We start from the raw sequence: 22,643 nt of genomic DNA, 5'->3' as shown, positions 1-22,643 counted from the left end.
GCACGGTCATCGTTGACTGCAGCTGTACTTATTATTTTGGCTGCTGTAACAGGAATCCAGCTTCTGATTGGTTAATTTCTGGAAGCCTGCTGAGGGCCCTGTTACACGCCCTCTTATTTGTAACACCTGGCTTCATTTAAACAGGACATACTCGCCAAACCCGTTTTACTCACAGAGGCTTCAGTCGGCGCACGCCATGACCACAGACCTGCAGCAGCTTCGATGGCGTCTGGTGCTCGCATCTGTTTTTCATATGGAAACGACGTCCTCGGGGCAGGAAGTCGCCGTCAGGATTTAAATAAAATCAAGGCACCAACTTTACTGTCCTCTAAGTGATGAACGCCGGCGTAACGCCATGTAATCATGCAATTCAGAGTAATCTGATTACAATTTACATTTGTGTTTTTCCCATGATGAGAATCTTTAAATATTTGTGTGCAGGCTCAGCAGTAAGTGTAGGACATGTGCAAGCGAAAAACCAAAGCAGAAAAGAGGCTGTAGGTGCAAAGATAGGATTGGTGTTTATTAGGGGTGCAACGATATTCGTATCGATATTGAACCGTTCGATACAGTGCTTTCGGTTCAGTACGCATATGTATCGAACAATACAACATTTGTAATTTATTTTATCAACTTTCCTTCTGACGATGCTGTCTGTGTTGAGCGCTCAGTGAATCTGTGTTCGACTACTCCGCCTAGGCTGCACTGTCGAGCGCAGATCCACTGAGCGCTCAACACAGACAGCATAGTCAGAAGGAAGAGCGCAGGGCACCTCCCCCACCCTCATTCAGATCTGGCGTTTGGAATTATTTTGGTTTTCATGTGACGTATGACCCTGAAGGTAAGCGCGTCATGGACTAAAGTAAAACAGTATGTTGGATGTGCCACGCAATGCTTAATTACATGGGTGGGAGCTAGTGTGTTAGCGCAGTTAGCTCGTTAACGTGTTAGCCGTCTAGCCCCATGCACGGGGCGATCGGCGGTAGCTCGTTAACGGAGATTTGCCGTGTTGTGGCGTTAAGGTCATTTCAACGAGATTAACCTGAAAGCACTAGTGGGAACACAACGAATATGACTGCACATTTACACCGACATCATCCTAGTGCAAAGACAAAAACAACAAGCATGCTACTAACTTTAGCCGAGTCATTTAGACAGCTGTTAGCACAGGATTCTCCTTATGCTGCTGAGAATATAGCCCAGAAGAAGTGGATAGTATAGCTTTTATTTTGGAAAGAGACATTTCTCTGTAATAAACTCTCTTTTCCAAAGATGAGTGATTCCTCAATCAGATACAGGGCTCGCAATATCGCTAGCCCGACGTCCCGGGGCTAGCGATTTTTTCAGTCGGGCTACCAAAATCTATCTCTGCCCTGCCCGTCGGGCTATTGTAGGAAAAATAAATGTCAATGCTTTTGCATTCTTTCAGAAATGTAGCTGGGTAATTATGTCATTGGCATCGGTGAGCCACTGTCAATATGTGACATATTGAAGTCGCGTTTGAATTTGCGCTTGTCTTTTTGCTTTCACTTTGCAATCGTGCGAACTGTGTATAGAGAGCGACAGCACTGATCTGTGAGTGATGATAATTTGTGCACCAATTCCTCTGACATTGTCTTATTAATCGTTAGCTTACTATGCAAACATGACAAGTGAAATCTCCCGCAGCTTAAACATGTGAGAGGTTGATCGCAGAGAATCGCTGAGCTTATGTGAGTGCGTGTGTAAAAGCAGCAGGATATATATTTTAGTTCTGCTGAGCCAAATAAGACAGGTCAGGGTGAAGAAGTGACAGCCAAAGAAAAGCTTACCACAAAACGGAGAAGTTATGACAAATCAGACTATAAGGCAAAAAGAAAGTGCAGCTTTATGGTTTCATGGACAAAAGAATTTCTGTGGCTGCAATGTGACGAGCTAAATAACCAGGGCTGCACATAAGTGGTCCGCAGGTGCGCATTCGCTGTCAAAATAAAAAACACGCACAAGGGTTAGGGTTAAATTTAAAAACTGTACTTTTGAGTTAAAATATATATTTATAATTTTAATAAATGACAAATTAAAAATGCATGAACATTTTTTTTGTATCGAAAAAATATCGAACCGTGACACCAAAGTATCGAACTGAACCGTGAATTTTGTGTATCGTTGCACCCCTAGTGTTTAGGTGTAGACAGGTGTGCTGATCAGAGCTCAGCAGCAACAAGGAAATCTGCCGAGGTCTACGAATTCAGCTACCCTGCACCCGAGTACAGGATGTTCAGGGCTGCACCTCCCAGTTTGTGTAATTAGTGGAACCATTTGTCCTGAAAATGTTTAGTAAAGTCAGTCGTTGCCCCCCCTCCATCACTGTGAAGAACTCGTAAAATCCCTCTGGAGCTTTTATTTTGAAATCCAGCTGCTCAGTGCAGTTTGAGTGGCATCAGTCACAAATTGGTGTTTTGTTTTAATTAAAGGCTCCTCTGGACACTTCAAGCACACAAGCATCATCTTACACGAGTGTGATCACAGTGAGGGATTCCCGGGAACAGCCCTCCTGCTTCAGTTTTCACTATTCCCGATGAACCCTGCAGAACCCTTTCAGTTCCTCAAAGAGAAGAAAGAAAACACTCTGTGGCACTGAGGATGGAAACGAGTTTAACTTGATGAACTTTCATTAAACACAGAAACAAAAGTCCTGCCTGACTCTGTGCAGCGCTCCTGGTAACCAGTCAGCATCCCAGGAGGGCGCTTCCAGAACGTCCAATGAAAACCAAACCGACCGGCCTCCACAGTGAGGTCGTGTTCTCAGGCAGCGCCGGACCGTTTTCATCACTGCTGCCGAGATCCGAGCGTCCGCCGCGCTGGGTCTCCTCCTCCTCCCCCGGCTGAACAGCTCAGAGATCCAAAGGCGGCCCGGCAGCCGCCTGAGAACACGACGTCAGCCACACCTGACTCAGGTGATGTTTCTGATTATTATGGACCTGCACGCAGAGCCGTCTGATCCCAGGACCGCCCACTCAGCGAGCTCAGTCCTTCACAGAAGTCCTTCTGTGGATCCAGAGTCTGGACCCACAGACAAGCAGGCGGTTTGCCAGCCCGCCACGAGGTCTGTACAGGGATAGTCCACGTCCCCACACCGCACCGGCGGTCTACATGAGGGCGTTGAGGTGCCCCGAGTGTCCCACAGAGTTCAGCATCAGCGCCCTCTGGTCCAGCACCTCCCTGTCCCGGCCCAGCGCCGCCCTCTCCTGCTCCACCATGGCTCTGTCCCGCTCCACTGCCGCCCGCTCCCGGTCCAGCCACAGCCTCTCCGCCTGCACCGCCGCCCTCTCTCTCTCCAGCGCTGCTCTGTCTCGCTCCACCATCTCTCTCTCTCGCTCCAGCGCCGCCCTCTCCCTCTCCACCATCTCCCACTCACTCTCCAGCCCCCCCAGCGGCCCGTCGCATGTCTCTGAGCTCCGCTGGTTCTGCTCCGCGCCGTCTCCGAATGCATCCGGCGCGTAGTCTGAGGAAGATGGGCGGGAGGGCGGTGGGGCAGGGGGAGGTGCGGGGGTGGCGCGGGGCCTGAGTCTGGGGGCGGGGTCTGGGTGCTGATCGTCGTCCTGAGTGACGGGGGCCAGGAGGGGGGCGCTGCTCGCCAGCCGGCCCTCCATGGCTTCGTTCATAAGGTGAAACCACGGCCAGGAGGAGGCGCCGTCTGCCACGGTCTCCATCCCGACAGGAGGGTACTTCAGGTCCTGAGGAGAGCAGAGGATTTTAGAAACACGCAGCCACGAGCAGCTTTACCGAGGCGGCGAGTTAGTGACGGCCTACCTTGTACCGCCTCTTCAGATTGTCCCACTTCTTCGCCATCTGGTAGGTGGAGACCTTCCCCTGCAGACCGAGCTCCTTCAGGATGGCTCTGACAGGAAGTGAGGACACAGAGTCAGGAACGCCTCGCTGCTCCGACATTCACCCGCACGGGAGGCATACTTACTTCCAGGCGGCTTTGGCGGCGTTCCTCCTCCCGGTGAACAACGCCTCGTTAGCGGCTCGAAGTTTAATCATCTTCCTCGTGTCCTGGTCGGTCACTGCGACGCACACAGGTCGACAGACAAGTCATCAGTGATTTTATGCTGCAGTTTCAAAGTTTTCAGGCTTTTTTGTGCTGCATAAGTTTAATTTCAGGTATTTTAAATTCGTTTAAAAGATTTTTATGTTCTTGTACTTTAATTCATTCAGTTTGAATAAATATCTTTTATTGATATCTGTATTTTGATAACAATTTTTTATTCATTATTTATTTTCAAACATTTGCATAGATTTCATGTGTTTACATTTTAAACCACATTTTTATTGAATGTTTTTTCAGTATCTGTATTTTAACACACTCATTGTTATTATGATAATATATATATTCCTTATTTCTGTGTGTAAACATTTTGTCTTTATTTTAATCAGTTATTTTTAAAGTTTTTATTTTACTTTGTAATTTATTCAATTTGAATTTTGTTACATTTTTCTTTGCAAAGCTTTTCAGCGTTTTTTCCTCACAGGATAAATTTCAGGTCTTATTATTTAGTCTTAACAGATGTTTGACTTCCTGTCTGATGTTGTCTTTGTTTGTATTCATTTGGTTTTTGCCGTTTTGTATTTTCTTAAACGTGAAAATTTTTCTTAAACAACGTGAGCGAAGCCTCGAGGAGGTTTGAGGGCAGCGATCGTCACCGGGCCGTGACCACGAAGAAATCCTCTCACTTTTATACGTCGGGTCGGAGGGTGTCGAACACTCCTCTCCGCTGGCGTCGATGTAGGTGACGTTCCCGTCGGACTCCGCGTTGTCTCCGCCCACCATGCTCTCCAGCTCCGACACGCTGCTCCTCTCCGCCATCAAACAGTCTCTGTCGGGAGGCGGGGACGAGCCGAACACGCCGTCCTCCTCGTTGGTCCAGACGGGCGTCACTCGGGGAGCTTTGCCCGTCAGACGGCCTTCCAGAGCGTCGCTCATCAGCTGGAACCAGGGCCACGAGGCCGGGTTGGTCTGACCCTCCATCCCCCGAGGAGGAAACTTCAGGTCCTGCAGACGCAGCAAACTCACGTTTCAGTGAACGCTTGAGGCGAGCAGCAGCTCTCTGCGGAGCTCTGCCGATTACTATCAGAGAGCTGCAGGACACTCAGGCATCTAACTTTATCTAAACAGGTCCGACTGGACAAAGCAGGTTATAGGTTCACATGCAGGGCACACGTTACTGCGAGTCACCTGAGAGTCATCGAACACACCAACCACATTTCCTTCAGTTACTATAACACCTTGAGGTCAGTTTAAAACACACCCCTCCGCCTGCACACGACTAACGTATCGACGGCGCCTCAGTCTCGAGCGATCCACTCACAGACTTGCGTGTCCACACTGCCCACCTGCAGGACTGACACTACAGTAATTATCTCAGGACTGTTGTCACTGCCGATCAGGAAAAACTGGGTTTGTTGCACGTGTGGAGAAACAGCTCAGATCAAAAGGAATGTTTTTCTCGCTGGTGTAAATGTAAACTAGCAGAACATCGACACTGAAGCTGACTTCCTGGTTTTAACGCCTGAAGCTCGTAAGCGTCTCACACACACAGACATTCACAGTGGAGACGTTTATCCGGCCCACAGTGCAACAGGACAGCGTGCCAACGATGAGTCTCTGTAAAACCTGACATGTTAGCGTCTGTGCACCAAGTATTTGTAGGTAAAAATATAACAACACTTATTTAAATACAGGCAAATTAGTTATGAGGACAACACCGCCTCAGCTGAGGGCTAAAAAGGATGCGGCGGTAACACGGGGTCACATGACCTGAGGCACGCTGCTCAAACTGCTGCAGGGATCTCACCTTGAATTTGGTCTTCAGGTTGTCCCACTTCTTGGCAACCTGGTCAGGTGTTATCTTCCCTGTCAGACCCATCTCCTTCACTATTCCCCTGCGCACACGCGCACACACACACACACACACACACACACACACACACACACTTTAACAGGACCCCGACACACACAGAAACGAGCGCAGTGTTTTCAGCAGACGCTCGAACGCTCGCTCACCTCCACGCCGGTTTGGCGGTGTTCCTCCTGCCGGTGAACAGAGACTCGTTAGCAGCTCGCAGCTCGATCAGTCGCCTCGTGTCGTCTTCGCTCACTGTGAAAAGAGGCGAATGCAAACGTTACTTTGAGGCGTTTCCTGCACGGCGTGCATGAATACGATCGGGTGACATCGTTTGTTTCGTTTAAAAACTTCCTACGTCCTGATTCCAAACGACTCCAGAACTGAAGCTCCGAGCACAACGAACTTTTAGACGAACCCTCAAACCAAGAGAAACCGGACCCATCACATGACCTCCTGGGCAGCTGATTGGCTGTGCTTTAATAGTTTTCACTTGCACATGTTCCCTTCCTCCCTGATGCCTACATTCCCCACAATCCACCCCGGCTGCAGCGCAGGACTAAGCTGTGCCCCTCAGTCTCACTCTGCTGTCTGAGCTCCGAGCTGATCGATTATCCTTACGTTTGTAGGTGAACTCGCCCATCCGGTGCAGCTCGCCCAGAGCCGCCGATCCGTTCTTGTCCTCGTTATCAACCAGCAGGTCCATCTCAGACTCCGTCAGAAACTCGGCCATCCCGCCTCGGCTCCGGCGGGCTCGCTTCTTGGGTGTCGGGGACAGCGACTCGCAGTCCTCGTCTTCATCCTCCACGATGGGAGTGAGGATGGGCGCGGCGCCAGCGAACCGTCCCTCCATGGCGTCGTTCATTCTGTAGAACCAGGGCCAGGAGCTGGGGTTGGTCTCCACGCCTCGAGCGGGAAACTTCAGCTCCTGGAGAAATGACAGGACGTCAACACTGCCACCATCTGCAATTACCCACGATTCACAGGGACGCCGCCGATTCAGCTTTTCTAACTATTGATTATTAGTTTATCTAATTTAACTGAAAGACGTGCAGCATTGTGGAGCTGCAAAGAACACATGAGTGGCCGTTATATAGTTGCAGTTCCTCTAACGTCCACTTGAGGCACCAAAACTGACATTAACAAAGAATGGCTATCGCCCCGCCCACTGCGGGTTACGATCTGGACGGCGACGCCCCTTCGAGTCGTGGAGCTGGAGTGAGAGGACGCACCTTGTATCTCCTCTTCAGGTTGTCCCACTTCTTGGCCAGCTGGTCTGTGGTCAGTTTGCCCTGAAGGCCGAGCTCATAGAGAATCGCTCTGAGAAAATCAACAAATAAAGTTATTTGAATTGGAGCCGAGCCCCTTCAGACCTGACCAACAATGAACATGAAGGTTTGGAACTGTTTGTCCTCGGCAGCGTTGGAGTTATTTTAGGTTTTTAAGTCTTTAAAAAGATGAATTTCTCAAAACGCTGCACGAGTCCTGATTAATTTACTCAGGTTGGTTATTAAGTTGATGAGCCTGCAGCAGAGCGCCGTGAGGAAGTGATCTGGAAACATCAAAATGCATGTACTGGTCAATGCTGCCCCCTGCTGGTGTATGTTTGACTTCACATTTGGACAGGAGGGATTACAAAAGGTACCTTTAAGTCTTTGATAATGATCAGAAAAATAAACATTATTAAATGTCTGAGACGCTCTGCAAATAAAAACAAGAAATATTTATGAAACCCTAATCTACAAAAAGTATATAAAAAAGTCCAAAAACTTATTTCTTATCAATATATTCATTTTATTTTTGGTAGTTTTCTGTAAAAAAAAAAAAAAAAGTCTAAATGTGCTTCAGGCACCAAAACATTTAATACTCGATGATATCCTGATTTAACCTTTAGATCAGGCACACTTTAGGTCGCGGGCCAAACACGATAAACATTTATTGAACCCTACAACAATGTTTTTTAAACATAAATATGAATAAAAACAGACAGGAATATTATTCCAGATTAAATAAACTTAAAAAAAGAAACTTTAAATATTTTGCTCTTCATAAAAATATATCCTGTCAAAATGATGCAAGATGCTGCCAAAACCCCAGGAAAAGTAAATGAAAGCAAACACAAGGTTGGAGCCGCATGTAGACGAGCTGGGCGCTGCTGCAGGAGTGGAGCTAATAAACTGTGCGGCCATTCAGTGTCGTACTTTCCCTGAGTGCATCATTACACTGCAGCTGCATCTGAATCTGCACAGGTGCAGCTCAGCAAAGTGCGCTGACTTGGTTCAACATTACTGCAACAGAGAAAGTGAGGCAGGCTGCACTGGTGCATTTGTGACAGCTTCACTGCATCACACATGTTCATGAACTGACAGGTTTCCTTGCTGAGCTCAAAAACTCTGTTGAACTTTTATCCCCACTCAGCCAGCGGAGCTCTGCATGAAGGAATGTGGGCAAACTCTGAATCTATTTCCCACATAAAAGACTGAAACTGACGGTGATTTAAACTTTTAGCTCAGATAAAATGTACGGTCTGCGTCACGGTGATCATTACATGCTCCATTTTTAGGACTTTACCACACAGCCTTTCCTGGTGTGTGATGCAGTGATGTGCTGTTAACTCACCGGTACATTTCTCCTGCATCTTTACTCGCATCCTGCGGACTAGTCCGCTTTTTCCACCGCACAGCACCGGCGCTCCATCTGTTGTAAGTCCAACAAGTTTGTCCCAGGGCAGTTTCACGTCGTTACACTTTGACATGCGTTTTTAAAAACGCCTTTTCCCGTCGTTGTCCCGTGCATCGATTTAATGTCCAATATTTCCTCTCCACGGATGAAGCTGGTCAGCTGTGCAGTGTCCATCATGTCTGTACTTTCATCCACAGCCGAGCATGCAGTGAAGTTTTTGCTTCTTTCACACAGCTGTGTTCTTAAATCAGTGACCATCTCACCAACCGATCAGCAATCGTATTTCTGCTCAGGCTCACATTTGCTAAACTCTGCATTTTGTCTGGACACAAGACGTCCACAGCTTCATCCTGCAGCTCTTCAGAGCGGTACCGGGCTGCTTTGGCTCCTCTGCTACGATAAAACTTGCTTTCACAACAGCTTCACTTTGTGGTTTTGCTCTGGTGACGAACGTCTGCTGAAACGTCAGATTCTTCTTCAGCTCTTCTACTTCCTGTAGTTTCTGCGTTTCGGTTTTTCAGCTTATCCTGACGTTTTGTCTCGTAGTGCCGTCTTAAATTAAATTCCTTCATTACAGCCACATTAGCTCCACTAATAAGACGCACGGTTTACCAGCATGTCTGTAAACATATATTCAGCCTCCCACCGGCGCTGAAAGGCTCTGCTTTCAGAGTCAACTTGTCTCTGCACCATCGTGAGCGGCGAGCTTGACGCGGGAATGTTCCCAGTTAGCCTAGCGCTCAGCAAGGAGGCTGCAGCGCTGCATCATGGGATCCGTAGTTTGTATATTACTAGCGCCTCATATCGCCGGGACATGCATAACAATAATAATACATCTACATAAAATGATCTCGCGGGCCGGATGTGGCCTTGACTTTGACACATGTGCTTTAGAAGAAAACGTTCGATTCATTAGGACCACATCATGTAACGGAGATCAGTGGAGCCTTCGTTTACTGTGACCAGGCCACAGCTGGACGGGTGGGAAACCTGCTGTAGAGGCTTGAACTTCAAACACGCCCAAAACATGTTTGAAAACATATTTTCATGACATTAAACCGTGCGACTATCCCAGGAAGTTGATTCCGTTTCTCACACTGAAAAAAACACTCCGAACAGGTGATTTCGTCACCCGGGTGACTGAGCGCGCATCAACACAATATGACAAATTATTTCTTTAAATAAGATCCACGTCAATAACAAATCTGAGATGACGGAAATAAAAAGACAATAACAAAATCAAACCAGAAACCGGTTCAGACCTGGTTCAGGTGCGTTCGACTCACCTCCAGGCCGGCTTGGCTGAATGTTTCCTGCCAGTGAAGAGCGCCTCGTTGGCTGCTCGAAGTTTGATCATCCTCTCGGTTTCTTGTTCGCTCACTGTCAACAAGAGGTGGGGGGTGGGGCGGAGCCATTAAACACTCGGTCCTGCGTGAGGTGTGATTATACCTGATGATGTCAGCCAGGTGCGTCTGCCTACTTTTATACGAGCACTCGGTCATCCTCCTCCAGCCCATCGGGATGCCCTCAGGGGGCGGAGCCTCCGTATGAACCCCCCCATCATCCGCTGCTGTTTCGGCTGCCACCGTGTCCTCCATCTCCGTCTTGATGAGGAACTCCAGAATGTCGGTGTTCTCCTGGTTCTGATTGGGCTGGCAGTTGCCACGGTGACCGGCGTTGCCAGCGGTCTCTGGGCTCAGCACCAGGTTGCTGTTGTAGAGGCGACCCTGCATGGCTTCATCCATGATGTGGAACCACGGCCACGACTCCACAACGCCCCCCATGTGGTCCTGGCCCTGGTATGGCTGCTTCAGGTCCTGGAAAGAGGAGAACAGTGACCCCTGCAGGCTGAAACAGGGACGTACAGTAAGAGCTGCCTGCAGGCGAGCGTCAGCAGAAAAACTGTTCTGCAAAGTGCGTCACAGAAAGAAACGTGCCAAATAAAAAGAATTAAACATGAAGACATTTAAAGGTCTTTTTCCTCCAGTCGACTCCCTGAAAGATTCACCAAGAAGCAGACAGATGTGCTCATCGGAAAAATCTCATTAAAAACAAACAAACAAACATCGTCTCTCCTCATGTCTGAAAAAGTAACTGTCCCCAAAACCTGATAACTGGTTGTTCCACCCTCACCCAGACTGATTTAAGTCCAGACTCGTGGTGTTTGCTGGTTGAGAGCTTCAGCCTGCTTCACTTTGTCAAACAGCTTCTATTTAAAGGATTTCTGAGTCACCACTAGGGATGGGTACCGGTATCCGGTGCCATTACGGCACCGGTTCTGACATTAACTGTACTAACCAGACCGAAAAGCAGCGCACATTTCGGTGCTTTGTTTTCTTGAGATGTCACACACTTTGGATTCTAGCCAATCATTTTACGTACGTAGGTTCTTTTAGAGCAGAGCTACAGATTAAAAATGTCCAAGGCGAAGCGGTCAAAGTCTGGCTGTACTTCACAGCAAAAGATGCAAACTCAGCAGCAACAAGTGCTTTAAGCTGATACTGTGATACTGTCAAAGGAGCTAACACCTCAAATCTGATGAAACACCTGGTGACGCATAGCGTTTTTTTAAAAAGCCGAGAAATGCGCCGTATTTGATAGCTTGCTGCGAGACCTCACACCGAGCACATCTAGTGCAGGTGTGGTGCCAGTTATCGGACCCGGAGCAACATCCCCCAAAAACCTGAAGAGGAGAGTCCTGGCCCCTAGCCCTGCCAGTGTAGCAGGAATGATGAGGATGATGATGCAGCAGCAGCTTCTCTGCGTGAGTAGCTTCATGTTGTTCGTGTGTAATTTACGTTAAGTAGGCTAACCACGTTATTACATTAATGCATGTAAGGTGAACTAGCAAACATCATCATAGCTACATGCGGCTGTCTTCTTGTTTGATGGCAGATACTCCCTTCACCCTGGCCAAAAAGGCTAAAATGACCAAAGAAAAAGTGGAAAACAGCTAAACATGAGAGGTTTTTGGACAAAGTTTGTGTTTTTCCATTCTTTAATCACCGGTTCAAGCACCGGTTTGGTACTGGTATTGGATAAAACCTAAACGATACACATCCCTAGTCAGCAGGTCTGACAGGGATCAGGCCTGGGAGTGGCAGTGAAGGGAGTCTTTGCAAAAACATGAGGATGATCAGTTAACTTGTGAGTTCACGGGGGGGTAATGACTTTCACAGACATGAGGAGAAGAACAGCAGCTACATGGCATCTCATGTACCTTATATTTTGTCCGCAGGTTGTCCCATTTCTTGGCGATCTGGTCTGCCGTCAGCTTCCCTTCCAGACCGAGGCCTTTCAGGATGGTGCTGAGGAGACAGGAAGCAGGACATGAGCACTCACTGAGGCCGTGGGAACTTTATGAGGGTGCTGCGACCGGTCCTGGCCGCTGGCACCCGGATCTCTCAGGTTAAACTGCTTCTGCTGCTCCTCGGTCACCTGTCGCTTGCTCAGGTGAGTCCAGGAGCAGGCGGGCTCATACCTCCAGGCTATCTTTGCAGAGTTCCTCTTCCCTGTGAACAGGGCCTCGTTGGACGCCCTGAACTCGATCAGCCTTTTCACATCCTCTTCGGTCACTGCAGGCAGGCAGCGGAGGTCAAAGGTCAGCAGCTCAAACACATGGAGCAGCACTTTTAAGGGTACAGGTACTTACTCTTATAGGAGTTCTCTGGGAAGTGAGGCAGCGGGTGGGGGGCCGGCTCCATGGTGATCATGAGAGGACACAGCTAGGAGAGAAGGAAGGAAGGAAGGAAGGAAAGAGGGAGGGAGGAGGAGGAGATGTGCTGTGTTCAGGCCCGATGCTAACTACATCCGCTAGCGCATCCTGTTGCTCCTACAACGGGGCTCCTCCGTCCATCACGGGGGCCGGGCCGTGTCTGTGGGCGGGGGCCGCCGTCTCCTCCCGGTGAACCGTTAGCGGCCAGAGGCTGCAAGCTAACTCAGACGGCTAAAGCTAAACAACAAACAGACCGCGGAGCCGGGCTTCCCGCCGCACAGAGAGACACCGGCTCCTGTTAGCTCGGCTCGGCCCCGACCTCCGCCTCCTCTCGGTATCTTATGTCACCTCCTCCGACGGGCGGAAAAGCGTGAATTAAAGCGTCCCCGTTAACGGAGCTAGCCTGCATCCCGACGCTCTGCTCCGAGAGAAGGGTACGCTCGATATCTCCACCCGGGCCTGGCCGCTATCACCTGACCTCCGGCTCGAGAGGGCGGGGTCAACACAAACACAACCAGCTCATTTTTTCCCCGTGTATTATTATTATTATTATTATTATTATTGCTTTTTTTACATTAAGTAAATATGGGGATTTATAACATATATATGGATATAAAACAGGACTGCCTGAAATTGTAATAACTAACTTTCGCACTTTAGTGGTAAAAGCTTTTAGGCAGGAAGGGGTTCAACTCCAGGCCTCGAGGGCGTCCTTTAGATGTGTCCTTGATCCAACACAGCTGATTTAAATGGCTAAATGACCTCCACAACATGTCCTGTAGTTCTCCAGAGGCCTGGTAATGAACTCATCATTTAATTCAGGTGTGTTGATCCAGGGTGAGATCTAAAACTTGCAGGACACCGGCCCTCGAGGCCTGGAGTTGGACACCACTGCTTTTTTTTTGCCTGTCCCGTTTGGTTCTTTAGCTGTCATTGATGAGTTGATGACTGAAGGCCAACAAAGATATCCAACAGATTTACTTTACCAAGTGGATCATCACGGCTTTGTCGTATTGATCCATTTGATCAACCTTTGTTGTTATTATTTATTTTATTTAATTTTCAGTAGTTACAAATGGGACAGACATGGCTGGGGAATAGGAAAGGGAGAAAGAAAGATGAAGGAACAGAAAAACAGAGGGGAAGAGGGACAGTGAGAAAGGACACTTAAAAAGAAAACATATCCCAGATCACCTGTTGAGAGAAAAAAAGACCCCTGCTTTTACGTATTTACCACATATTTGTCTAAATTAGGGAACTCTGTCACTGAACTAACACAGCCAACTCCCTCAGCGTGTTTGTAGTCTTGGCTCATATTGCCTTCATATTAAATTATTTTGTGCTTTTTACAGAACTTTTTAAACATTGCACTCAACAACAAACAAATCCTCCCTACGACTGGCCCCCAGGCCGCAAGTTTGAGACCCTGGACTGGACAGAAGCAGTATTTTAGGCTGTAAAAGCAGACAGTATCAGCTTCATGTGCATGTAGGTTCATGCAGCTCAGTCCCAGAACAGGAACAACGCATTTAAAATCCAGTCTGTAACAAATGCAAATGTTCACATTGACAAGTCAAAAATAGCTTCAAGGGAAGACAGTTACGTTCAGGCCATCAGTCAGGACCAACATATTTAAGGAGTAATGCAGAAAAATAAGAGAATGAATAAAACCACCTGAGGTTACTGTTTTATCGTCTGTAAGATTCTGTTTTCTGTAATAAATAAGTCAAATATTTGGTTAAATATAATACAAGTGAATGTGTTTGATTTCTTTTTTGTTCAGAGCGGATTTTACCACGCGATGTTCAGTTAATAGGAGCTGCTTTTGTCTTTTAAATGTTTCATTTCACTTTCATTGATGTATAAATGTGTTAATGTTTACACACACGCGCGCACACACGCGCCTCGTCTCCTCTGCTGCCCCCTGCAGGCACCAGGAAGCCTCTGCTGAGCCTCCTGCAGCTCAACGTCAAGGTCATCACATTCACCACACCCAACACCGGAAATGCACTTTCATAATTAAATTCCTCTCATTCGTTAAAGCTATTTGACAAGTTACCTGAACATCTTTGCAATTTCCCGTTGCACTGAATTATCGATTAACTATATGATCAGCCTGTAATTGAGTCCACTCGATATTATACTCAGTCTGTTATAGCGCATGGTCTACTTTGTTCTTTAATGACCAAAAACATCATAAACGGCACCTTTAGTGTATTATTTTGAAAGTCCAGGCCGGAACCTCACCTATATCATGTTCTAACCTGACTCAGGTCGATGCTCGGGTGGTGCTGAGGACATCCTGATGGCTGAATGATGGAGTCCGTGCTGCCGTTCCCGTCGGTTTAAGACACCCCGCTCAGGAACACCACCTTTATTCAACTCCATCAGCTCACTCCCGCCCAGGTAACGTCGCGTGACTCTAAGCGGGTTTTATCAGTGCGGTCAGTGTCACCTGCAGAGAGACGCGCGTGTCGTTATGGTGATAGGAACCAACAAACGCGAGGACGTAAAGAAGGATGCTGATGCTCGCGTTGGTTTCTGTTAATATGGAGTTAGATTCTTTTTTGTGACCACCGTGGAAATGATGCCACCTGCACACACCTGCAGGAATAAGAGACTGTTTTGGACAATTAACTGTCGTCATTTCCGCCTTTCTGCCTCGACAGTAAACATGGGAGAGCAGAGGTCACATCCTCCAGGCTCTCACATACATCACCAGTCAACTTAAAACAGGTCCCAGCACTGTCTATGATAATGTAATGTAATATGTTGCAGGATGATAGCAGGTATAGTCGACTTGAAACAGTTTTTAAATTAGTTGTAACTGATTATTTTTGAACTGTGATAAATTATTGTTGTTTATATTCACGTATTCATTGTATTAACAAAATAAAGAGGAAATAACACAATAATATTACAGTTATATAATAAAGATCTAACATGGCTCACGTGCACGTACACGCACATGTTTGCAGTTTTTATTGTTTTATTTTGTTATTTAATTGAGTTGTTTTACTATTTTTATCTTTTTAGTTTTTATTTTATTATTATGTTACTGTTGTGTTTTTTGTTTACGTTTAATTTAAATGTCTTTGGGATGTCAGAGATGCATCTCGTCAGTAACAGGAAGTAGAGGATCTCCTTCAAACAGCTTACTCACCAAAAGTCCAAAGTTCAGAAGATTATTGACAAATTTCTTTTACAGTATTTATGAATTCAGCATTTTTGCCTCACTTAAGAATTATATGCTGTAAATCTGCTGTTTTCTTGGTGTTGATGACGAACCTTTCGCAGCTGTATTTATGTTTAAGTTGTATTTTTCACGTGCGCAGCGTCATGTTGGCCAGGAAGGGCCTCCTGCCGGACGGCTTCCTGCTGACCCGGCTGGCGGAGGACCAGAACCAGCCAAACCGCAGCCGTTCGAGGTCTCAGAGAGCCCGCTTCATCACCAAGACCGGATCCTGTAACGTGGCTCACAAGAACATCAGGGAACAGGTAGAGCAGCGAGTGTTTGGTTATGATGCGGTTCAGCATGCAATGAAAGCTTCAGATGTGCAGGACTTTTCTGTTTGCTGCTCTGTGGCAGAATGTAGATAAAAAGCTACAGCGGATGGAGGGCGGAGCGTCTGGGAGCTCCACTGCGTTTTTATCTGTTAAACATCCTTTTACTTTGATAAGCCGGAATCCAGAATAAGTTAAATGTTGTTACGGGCGATGGGAAGAAAAGGTCCGGGGGTAGAACGAGGAAAAAGAGAGGACGGTTTGCTGACGGGAGGCTTTGTGGTGTGGTTCAGGGTCGCTTCCTGCAGGACGTTTTCACCACCATGGTGGACCTGAAGTGGCAGCACTCCCTCCTCATCTTCACCTCTGCCTTCCTCTGCTCCTGGATGCTCTTCGCTATGATCTGGTGGCTCCTCGCCTTCGCTCACGGAGACCTGGAGCCCCGCGACCCCAACGGCGAGCCGGGCCCAGTCCCCTGCGTCACAGCCATCCACTCCTTCACCTCTGCCTTCCTCTTCTCCATTGAAGTCCAGGTGAGAGTTGCTTCCTGCTGATGCGGGTGTAGACTTCTGTCTTGTGGTAATCCTGGATGTTTCCCGACTAGGTGACCATCGGTTTTGGTGGCAGGATGGTGACGGAGGAGTGTCCGCTGGCCATCACCGTGTTGATCATTCAGAACATTTTGGGGCTGATCATCAACGCCGTGATGCTCGGCTGCGTGTTCATGAAGACGGCGCAGGCCAACCGGCGAGCAGAAACACTCATCTTCTCCAAAAACGCCGTCATCGCTCCTCGAAATGGCCGCCCCACTTTCATGTTCAGAGTGGGAGATCTGAGGAAGAGCATGATCATCTCAGCCACCGTCCAGCTGCAGGTGACCTACAACTTCACCTGAGCTCCACATCACGCATACAAAACAAAACAGCCCCAGTAATGCAAACCAATCCTGAAGATACAGACACAAAACTGAAATCTTCTCTTCAGGTGATCCGGCGGACGGTGACGTCAGAAGGCGAGGTGATCCCCGTGTGCCAGCTGGACATCCAGGTGGAGAACCCCCTCAGGAGTAACGGCATCTTCCTGGTGTCTCCCCTGATCATCAGCCACACCATGGAGCGAGGGAGTCCTCTCTACGAGCTGTCTGCCCAGTCACTGGCCTCCGAGGACCTGGAGATCATCGTCATCCTGGAAGGTGAGATCTTTACCTTCCTTTATATCATCCACCCACTGTTATCATCTTCACTGCCAACACAGAGCAGCTACCTGAACATTGCTCCAACAGAGGTCCATCATCTTGTTAATAACTTTACCTCCTGTCACTGCGTACGACTCTGGATACTGTAGCTCTGGTGAAAAATAGACTTAAATCAGAAGTACCTGACTCCGTGGTATAATTCTCAAACACGTAGCGTAAAGCAGACGACTCGTTAGTTTCAGTCAGGTTTCAGAGCTCAGCACAGCACAGAAACAGCTTTAGTGAAGGTTACAAATGATCTTCTTATGGCCTCTGACAGTGGACTCATCTCTGTGCTTGTCCTGCTAGACCTCAGTGCAGCGTTCGATACTGTCGACCATAATATCCTATTAGAGTGATTAGAACATGCTGTAGGTATTACAGGTACTGCACTGCAGTGGTTTGTATCATATCTATCTAATAGACTCCAGTTTGTTCATGTAAATGGAGAGTCCTCTTCACACACTGAGGTTAATTATGGAGTTCCACAGGGTTCAGTGCTAGGACCAATTCTGTTTACATTATACATGCTTCCCTTAGGCAGCATCATTAGAAGACATAGCATACATTTACATTGCTATGCAGATGACACCCAGCTCTATCTGTCCATGAAGCCAGATAACACACACCAATTAGTTAAACTGCAGGAATGTGTTAAAGACATAAAGACCTGGATGGCCGCTAACTTTCTGCTTCTTAATTCAGATCAAACTGAGGTTATTGTACTCGGCCCTGAAAATCTTAGAAATATGGTATCTAACCAGATTCTTACTCTGGATGGCATTACCTTGGCCTCCAGTAACGCTGTGAGGAACCTTGGAGTCATGTTTGACCAGGACATGTCCTTCAACGCACATATTAAACAAATATGTAAGACTGCTTTCTTCCATTTGTGCAACATCTCTAAAGTTAGAAATATCCTGTTGTTATGATTTGAATTGAACTTTATAAAGAGTCCTGCAGGCGCCTGCAGCTGTAAAGCGACACTGAATGAATAAAACTTCTGGACTGCATTACAAACAGGTTTTTGACCTTTAACCTTATATCTCCATGCACCCTCTATTTCTTCTTTAAGGTGTGGTGGAGACGACGGGGATCACCATGCAGGCGCGGACCTCCTATATACCCGAGGAGATTCTGTGGGGGAGGCGCTTCGTCTCCATCATCACGGAGGAGGACAGCAGGTACTGTGTCGACTACTCCAAGTTCGGAAACACGGTTCCCGTGCGGATGTCGTCTCTCAGCGCCAAGGAGCTCAACCAAACCAGAGGAGTCCAGGAAGGAGGGTCCGACGTCCAGCTGCAGGGATGGGGGCTAGTTCGAGCCGGCAGAGGGGGGTTCCGCAGAGGAGGGCGGGCCTACGACAGCTCCACGCCTCAGCCCTGGTACGCCCAGTCAGATAAAGCAGAGAAGGAGGTGGAGCAGAAAGGACAGAAAAAGACAGTCCAGTTGGAGGTGATCGGACGGCAGATCGAAGAGGACGCGCTCAGAGAGCTAAGCGACTGAACACAGCGCCCGCTGCTGCACACCCAGGTGAACTGCAGTCATGTGCCTGTTAAAGCAGCGGTCCCCAACCTTATTTGCGTCATGGACCGGTTTATGCCCGACAATATTTTCACGGACCGGCCTTTAAGGTGTCGCAGATAAATACAACAAAATAAAACTAGTACTGAAAAAAAGAAGATTTATTCATAACACTCGTGAAAAGACCCAGGAAAACCGAGTAAACGATAAAAACGATAACAAAATAACGCTGGAAACCGATAAAAACCCTGAAAACCAGACATTTCACACCTGAGCCTCTACTCTCGCGGCCCGGTACCAAACGACTCACGGACCGGTACCGAGGCCCGGGGGTTGGGGACCGCTGTGTTAAAGGATGCCGATCTCCCACAATGCAATGCACAAAGGTTTCTCAGAGCTGGAAAACATTAAATATTTGTGTAGAAGACAGAAATGAACATTATTTTAAAAACACTGAATGTTATAGATGGAACACATGCTGTCGAAGCTCCTGTTAGTGATATTACGCATTAGAAATGTACGTTTACCGCATACAACAGACACAGGAAACTGACCACAACATGGTTTTTGTGTCCATCGTGTTCATGCTGACTATTTTAATAGACTTAACCCTGCTGAGATTTTAGGACACACTTAGCTTGTTGTCTCCTTTCATGTCCTCGTGCTTGTCTCCTCCTTTAGTTCTAAATGATTTAACAGTCACATTAAACCCTGTGTGTGTGTAAGTACTGTACACTGTAGACAAAGACACTCCCGTGAGTGCTGAGGTTTGTAGCACATCCCCTGCTGCTTTAGATCTCTTCTGTAGGGCTTGGATATGTATTTCAATATTTGTGATGTTTAATAAATATGTTTTTTTTATCATCCTTTTTGTGCTGTCTGTGACCCACAAGCTGGATTTAAAGTGCAGGTCAAGCTTTATTTTGAAAGGATTTCAGGGCAGATTCCAGGTCCTTCCTGTGAAGAAATAACCGCTTTGTCTTAAGATATCATCTGAGACTCGTGTTGAGCTGGGCTTTCAGTTAGTGTAATACCACTCTGTAACACTAGATGGTGCAATAGACCAGTGAGACAGCAGCACACACGATGCATGATGGAAGGTTCAGAGTACGAAGGGAAATTATTCATTTAATACTTACAAACGAAGTGATTTGTATGTACTCACGTTTGTGCTCCGACCCTCACATGAATATATACGTGTATATATGTGATCTACTCCACGACAGACGTAATCAGTGAGATGCTGTAAGATGAAACCGCAAGGAGCAGAACCCTCCACGGAGGAGGAGACTACTCCAAGATCAAGGTAGCACAGAGGAAAAGTAGCCGACTATCGAATTTGGAGAAAGGTGCGATGTAGGAGGTGCCTACGCAGTACAGCAAGCAGCAGCGGTTTTTGATACGGGCGGTTGCCCGGGGCGGCATCGTGGTCGAGACGACGAGGCTCCAGCTACAGCAAGTAAACAAACAATAAATATAAGAGGAGTAAGAAAATAAATCGACACTTTAGGACTCGGGGTAAAGGATCAATAACAATTTAAAATTATAATTTACAGTTCGATGATTTAAAGTCTCACACAACCCGTTGAAAGGGGCGGGGCCTGCTGCTTCCAGATAGAGCACGTTTCATTTATAATGATGTAAATCCAAGGGGGATTTGTGTTCATGCTGGAGTGCAAAATTAAAACCAAGATGGACAAGAAAAGTTCAAAGCCAAATTTGACAAGAATATTCCAGAGTAGAAAAGCGTGTGTAAAAAGGCTGTGACCACTGCAGTGTTCACAGTGTGTTAGATGGAGGAGTTGTACAGGGAGCCACAGGCAGGAATGATTTCCTGTGTCCTTCCGTACTGAGCGTGCTCCTGTGACCAGCCAGCACGTCATGGAGTAGGTGGGAGGTGTTATCCAACATTGTCTTTATCTTGGACAACATCTGCCTCTCAGACACCACCCTAACAGAGTCCAGCTCCATCCCCACAACATTACTGGCCTTGTGGATCAGTTTATTTAGTCTGCTGGCGTCTGTGACCCTCAACCTGCTGCCCCAGCATGCAGCAGCAGAGAGGATCGCACTGGCCACAACACAGATACAACAAGATAACATTAATTAGTAGTGATAGTGAAAACTTCTGTTTACGTTTGTTAGTCACTTGGCTATGATAGTAAACAGTAGACACCAATGTAGCTTACTGAAGGGAGTCACGCCCAGAGGGAGTGTTCACCCGGGGCGCCAAACAGGCTAGGACCGCCACTGACAGCAAGCTGCCCATACCTGAGGCCTTGGAAAGTGCCAAGCGGGGCCAATATGAGGACAGCACCACCAAGGCTGGAGACAGAGCAATACTGCAAGAGCGTACGGGAGAAGGACGCAACCATAACAGCAATACTCAGTGGCTACTGGATCTAAGAGCAGACCACAGCAACCTCCCCACCCAGAATGGCTTACTGAACGGCGGACAGTCCAGATCCTCAGGGACCCCCAGAAGGAACCAGTCCCATCCAACTACTGGCCAGTAACCTGCCTCAGTACCAGGTGGAAGCTCCTGTCAGGCATCATAGCGGCTAAGATGAACAGGCATATTCAATTCAATTCAATTCAATTCAATTTTATTTATATAGCGCCAAATCACAACAACAGTCGCCTCAAGGTGCTTTATATTGTACAGTAGATCCTACAATAATAGATACGAGCCTATGAACAGCACTTTGGCGACAGTGGGAAGGAAAAACTCCCTTTTAACAGGAAGAAACCTCCGGCAGAACCAGGCTCAGGGAGGGGCGGGGCCATCTGCTGTGATTGGTTGGGGTGAGAGAAGGAAGACAGGATAAAGACATGCTGTGGAAGAGAGACAGAGGTTAATAACAGATATGATTCAATGTAGAGAGGTCTGTTAATACATAGTGAGTGAAGAAGAAACACCCAGTGCATCATGGGAATCCCCGGCAGCCTACGTCTATTGCAGCATAACTAAGGGAGGATTCAGGGTCACCTGGTCCAGCCCTAACTATATGCTTTAGCAAAAAGGAAAGTTTGAAGCCTAATCTTGAAAGTAGAGATAGTGTCTGTCTCCTGAATCCAAACTGGAAGCTGGTTCCACAGAAGAGGGGCCTGAAAACTGAAGGCTCTCCCTCCCATTCTACTTTTAAATACTCTAGGAACAACAAGTAGGCCTGCAGAGCGAGAGCCAAGTGCTCTAATAGGGTGATATGGTACTACAAGGTCATTAAGATAAGATGGGGCCTGATTATTTAAGACCTTGTATGTGAGGAGCAGGATTTGAATTCTGGATTTAACAGGAAGCCAAAACAGGAGAAATCTGCTCTCTCTTTCTAGTCCCTGTCAGGACTCTTGCTGCAGCATTTTGGATCAGCTGAAGGCTTTTCAGGGAGTTTTTAGGACTTCCTGATAATAATGGCTTAATACACAAGTGGGGCACAGAAAGGAATTGGCAGGAATACCAGTGGAGCGAATCATCAACTACTGGTAGAGAGAGCACTCACCCAAGACTGCAAGACTAGGCTGACCAACCTGTGCACTGCCTGGATTACAAGAAGGCCTATGACTCAATGCCCCACACCTGGATCCTGGACAGCCTGGAACTATACAAACCAGCAGGACCCAAGAGCCTTCATCAGGAACTCAATGGGGATGTGGCGGACAACACTAGAGGCCAACTTCAAGCCCATAGCATAAGTCAGCATCAAATGTGAGATCTACCAAGGAGATGCTCTGTCCCCACTGCTGTTCTGCATGGGCCTGAACCCCTATAGACTGGCTCCGTATATCTTCAGTGTTGTCCCATGAAAAGATAAAACAAAATATCTACAAAAATGTGTGGCGTGTACTCACCTTTGTGACATACTGTTTATATAAGCTCGATGACTAATAAACAGCTGGTCATCGTTATCAAAAGTTATTGCAGTTTGAATGCTGTTATTAAGAGTGTTTGAAGTCATCACCAGTGCAGCGCACATTCAACACATCACGGAGCTCATCTATAAATCAGAGTTTATGCTTGTGGATCATGAGAATAATCTCCCTCCACAGAGGGACTATGTAACTGGCGGATGAATCTATGTGTTTTTGTTTGTTCTTTAAA

General features: G+C 47.3%; 2 protein-coding genes across 3 annotated transcripts; one reads left to right on the top strand and one right to left on the bottom strand.

The window, feature by feature from the left end:
• Positions 1 to 2,617: 2,617 nt before the first annotated feature.
• On the bottom strand, positions 2,618 to 12,707 carry LOC113025016 (uncharacterized). 2 transcript variants are annotated; one of them, XM_026172356.2, is made up of 13 exons: positions 12,220 to 12,707; positions 12,049 to 12,142; positions 11,788 to 11,875; positions 10,048 to 10,384; positions 9,854 to 9,947; positions 7,118 to 7,205; positions 6,507 to 6,813; positions 6,047 to 6,140; positions 5,838 to 5,925; positions 4,717 to 5,035; positions 3,956 to 4,049; positions 3,793 to 3,880; positions 2,618 to 3,716 (listed from the first exon to the last, which is right to left on the bottom strand). In XM_026172356.2, the coding sequence occupies exons 1-13, from the start codon at positions 12,278 to 12,280 to the stop codon at positions 3,129 to 3,131; spliced, it is 2,340 nt and encodes a 779-aa protein (XP_026028141.1). In that variant the 5' UTR covers positions 12,281 to 12,707; the 3' UTR covers positions 2,618 to 3,128. The 2 variants fall into 2 exon arrangements, with proteins under 2 accessions (XP_026028141.1, XP_026028142.1); XM_026172357.2 differs by lacking the exon at positions 12,220 to 12,707 and having other exon boundaries at positions 12,006 to 12,119.
• A 1,845-nt stretch (positions 12,708 to 14,552) lies between these two features.
• On the top strand, positions 14,553 to 19,410 carry kcnj11l (potassium inwardly rectifying channel subfamily J member 11, like). The gene is made up of 6 exons (XM_026172354.2): positions 14,553 to 14,688; positions 15,618 to 15,780; positions 16,080 to 16,319; positions 16,391 to 16,660; positions 16,771 to 16,978; positions 18,096 to 19,410. Exons 2-6 carry the CDS (start codon positions 15,622 to 15,624, stop codon positions 18,524 to 18,526), a joined length of 1,308 nt encoding a protein of 435 aa, XP_026028139.2. The 5' UTR covers positions 14,553 to 14,688; positions 15,618 to 15,621; the 3' UTR covers positions 18,527 to 19,410.
• The last annotated feature ends 3,233 nt before the right edge of the window (positions 19,411 to 22,643 follow it).

The sequence above is a fragment of the Astatotilapia calliptera genome, chromosome 7 (genome assembly GCF_964374335.1).
Source record: "Astatotilapia calliptera chromosome 7, fAstCal68.1, whole genome shotgun sequence".
NCBI classification, from domain to species: Eukaryota; Metazoa; Chordata; class Actinopteri; order Cichliformes; family Cichlidae; genus Astatotilapia; species Astatotilapia calliptera.
This window is presented reverse-complemented; position numbering and strand designations above follow the sequence as displayed.

What these genes read in the sequence shown, in the direction of transcription:
- LOC113025016 (XM_026172356.2), bottom strand. Translation starts at nt 12,280, where the DNA reads ATGATCACCATGGAGCCGGCCCCCCACCCGCTGCCTCACTTCCCAGAG. An exon ending in TCTGCAAAGATAGCCTGGAG is followed by an intron (nt 11,876 to 12,048) that starts GTATGAGCCCGC and finishes CTGTCTCCTCAG; the next exon opens with CACCATCCTGAAAGGCCTCG. An exon ending in ACCTGAAGAGGAGATACAAG is followed by an intron (nt 6,814 to 7,117) that starts GTGCGTCCTCTC and finishes TCATTTCTCCAG; the next exon opens with GAGCTGAAGTTTCCCGCTCG.
- kcnj11l (XM_026172354.2), top strand. Translation starts at nt 15,622, where the DNA reads ATGTTGGCCAGGAAGGGCCTCCTGCCGGACGGCTTCCTGCTGACCCGG. An exon ending in CAGCCACCGTCCAGCTGCAG is followed by an intron (nt 16,661 to 16,770) that starts GTGACCTACAAC and finishes TCTTCTCTTCAG; the next exon opens with GTGATCCGGCGGACGGTGAC. An exon ending in GATCATCGTCATCCTGGAAG is followed by an intron (nt 16,979 to 18,095) that starts GTGAGATCTTTA and finishes TTCTTCTTTAAG; the next exon opens with GTGTGGTGGAGACGACGGGG.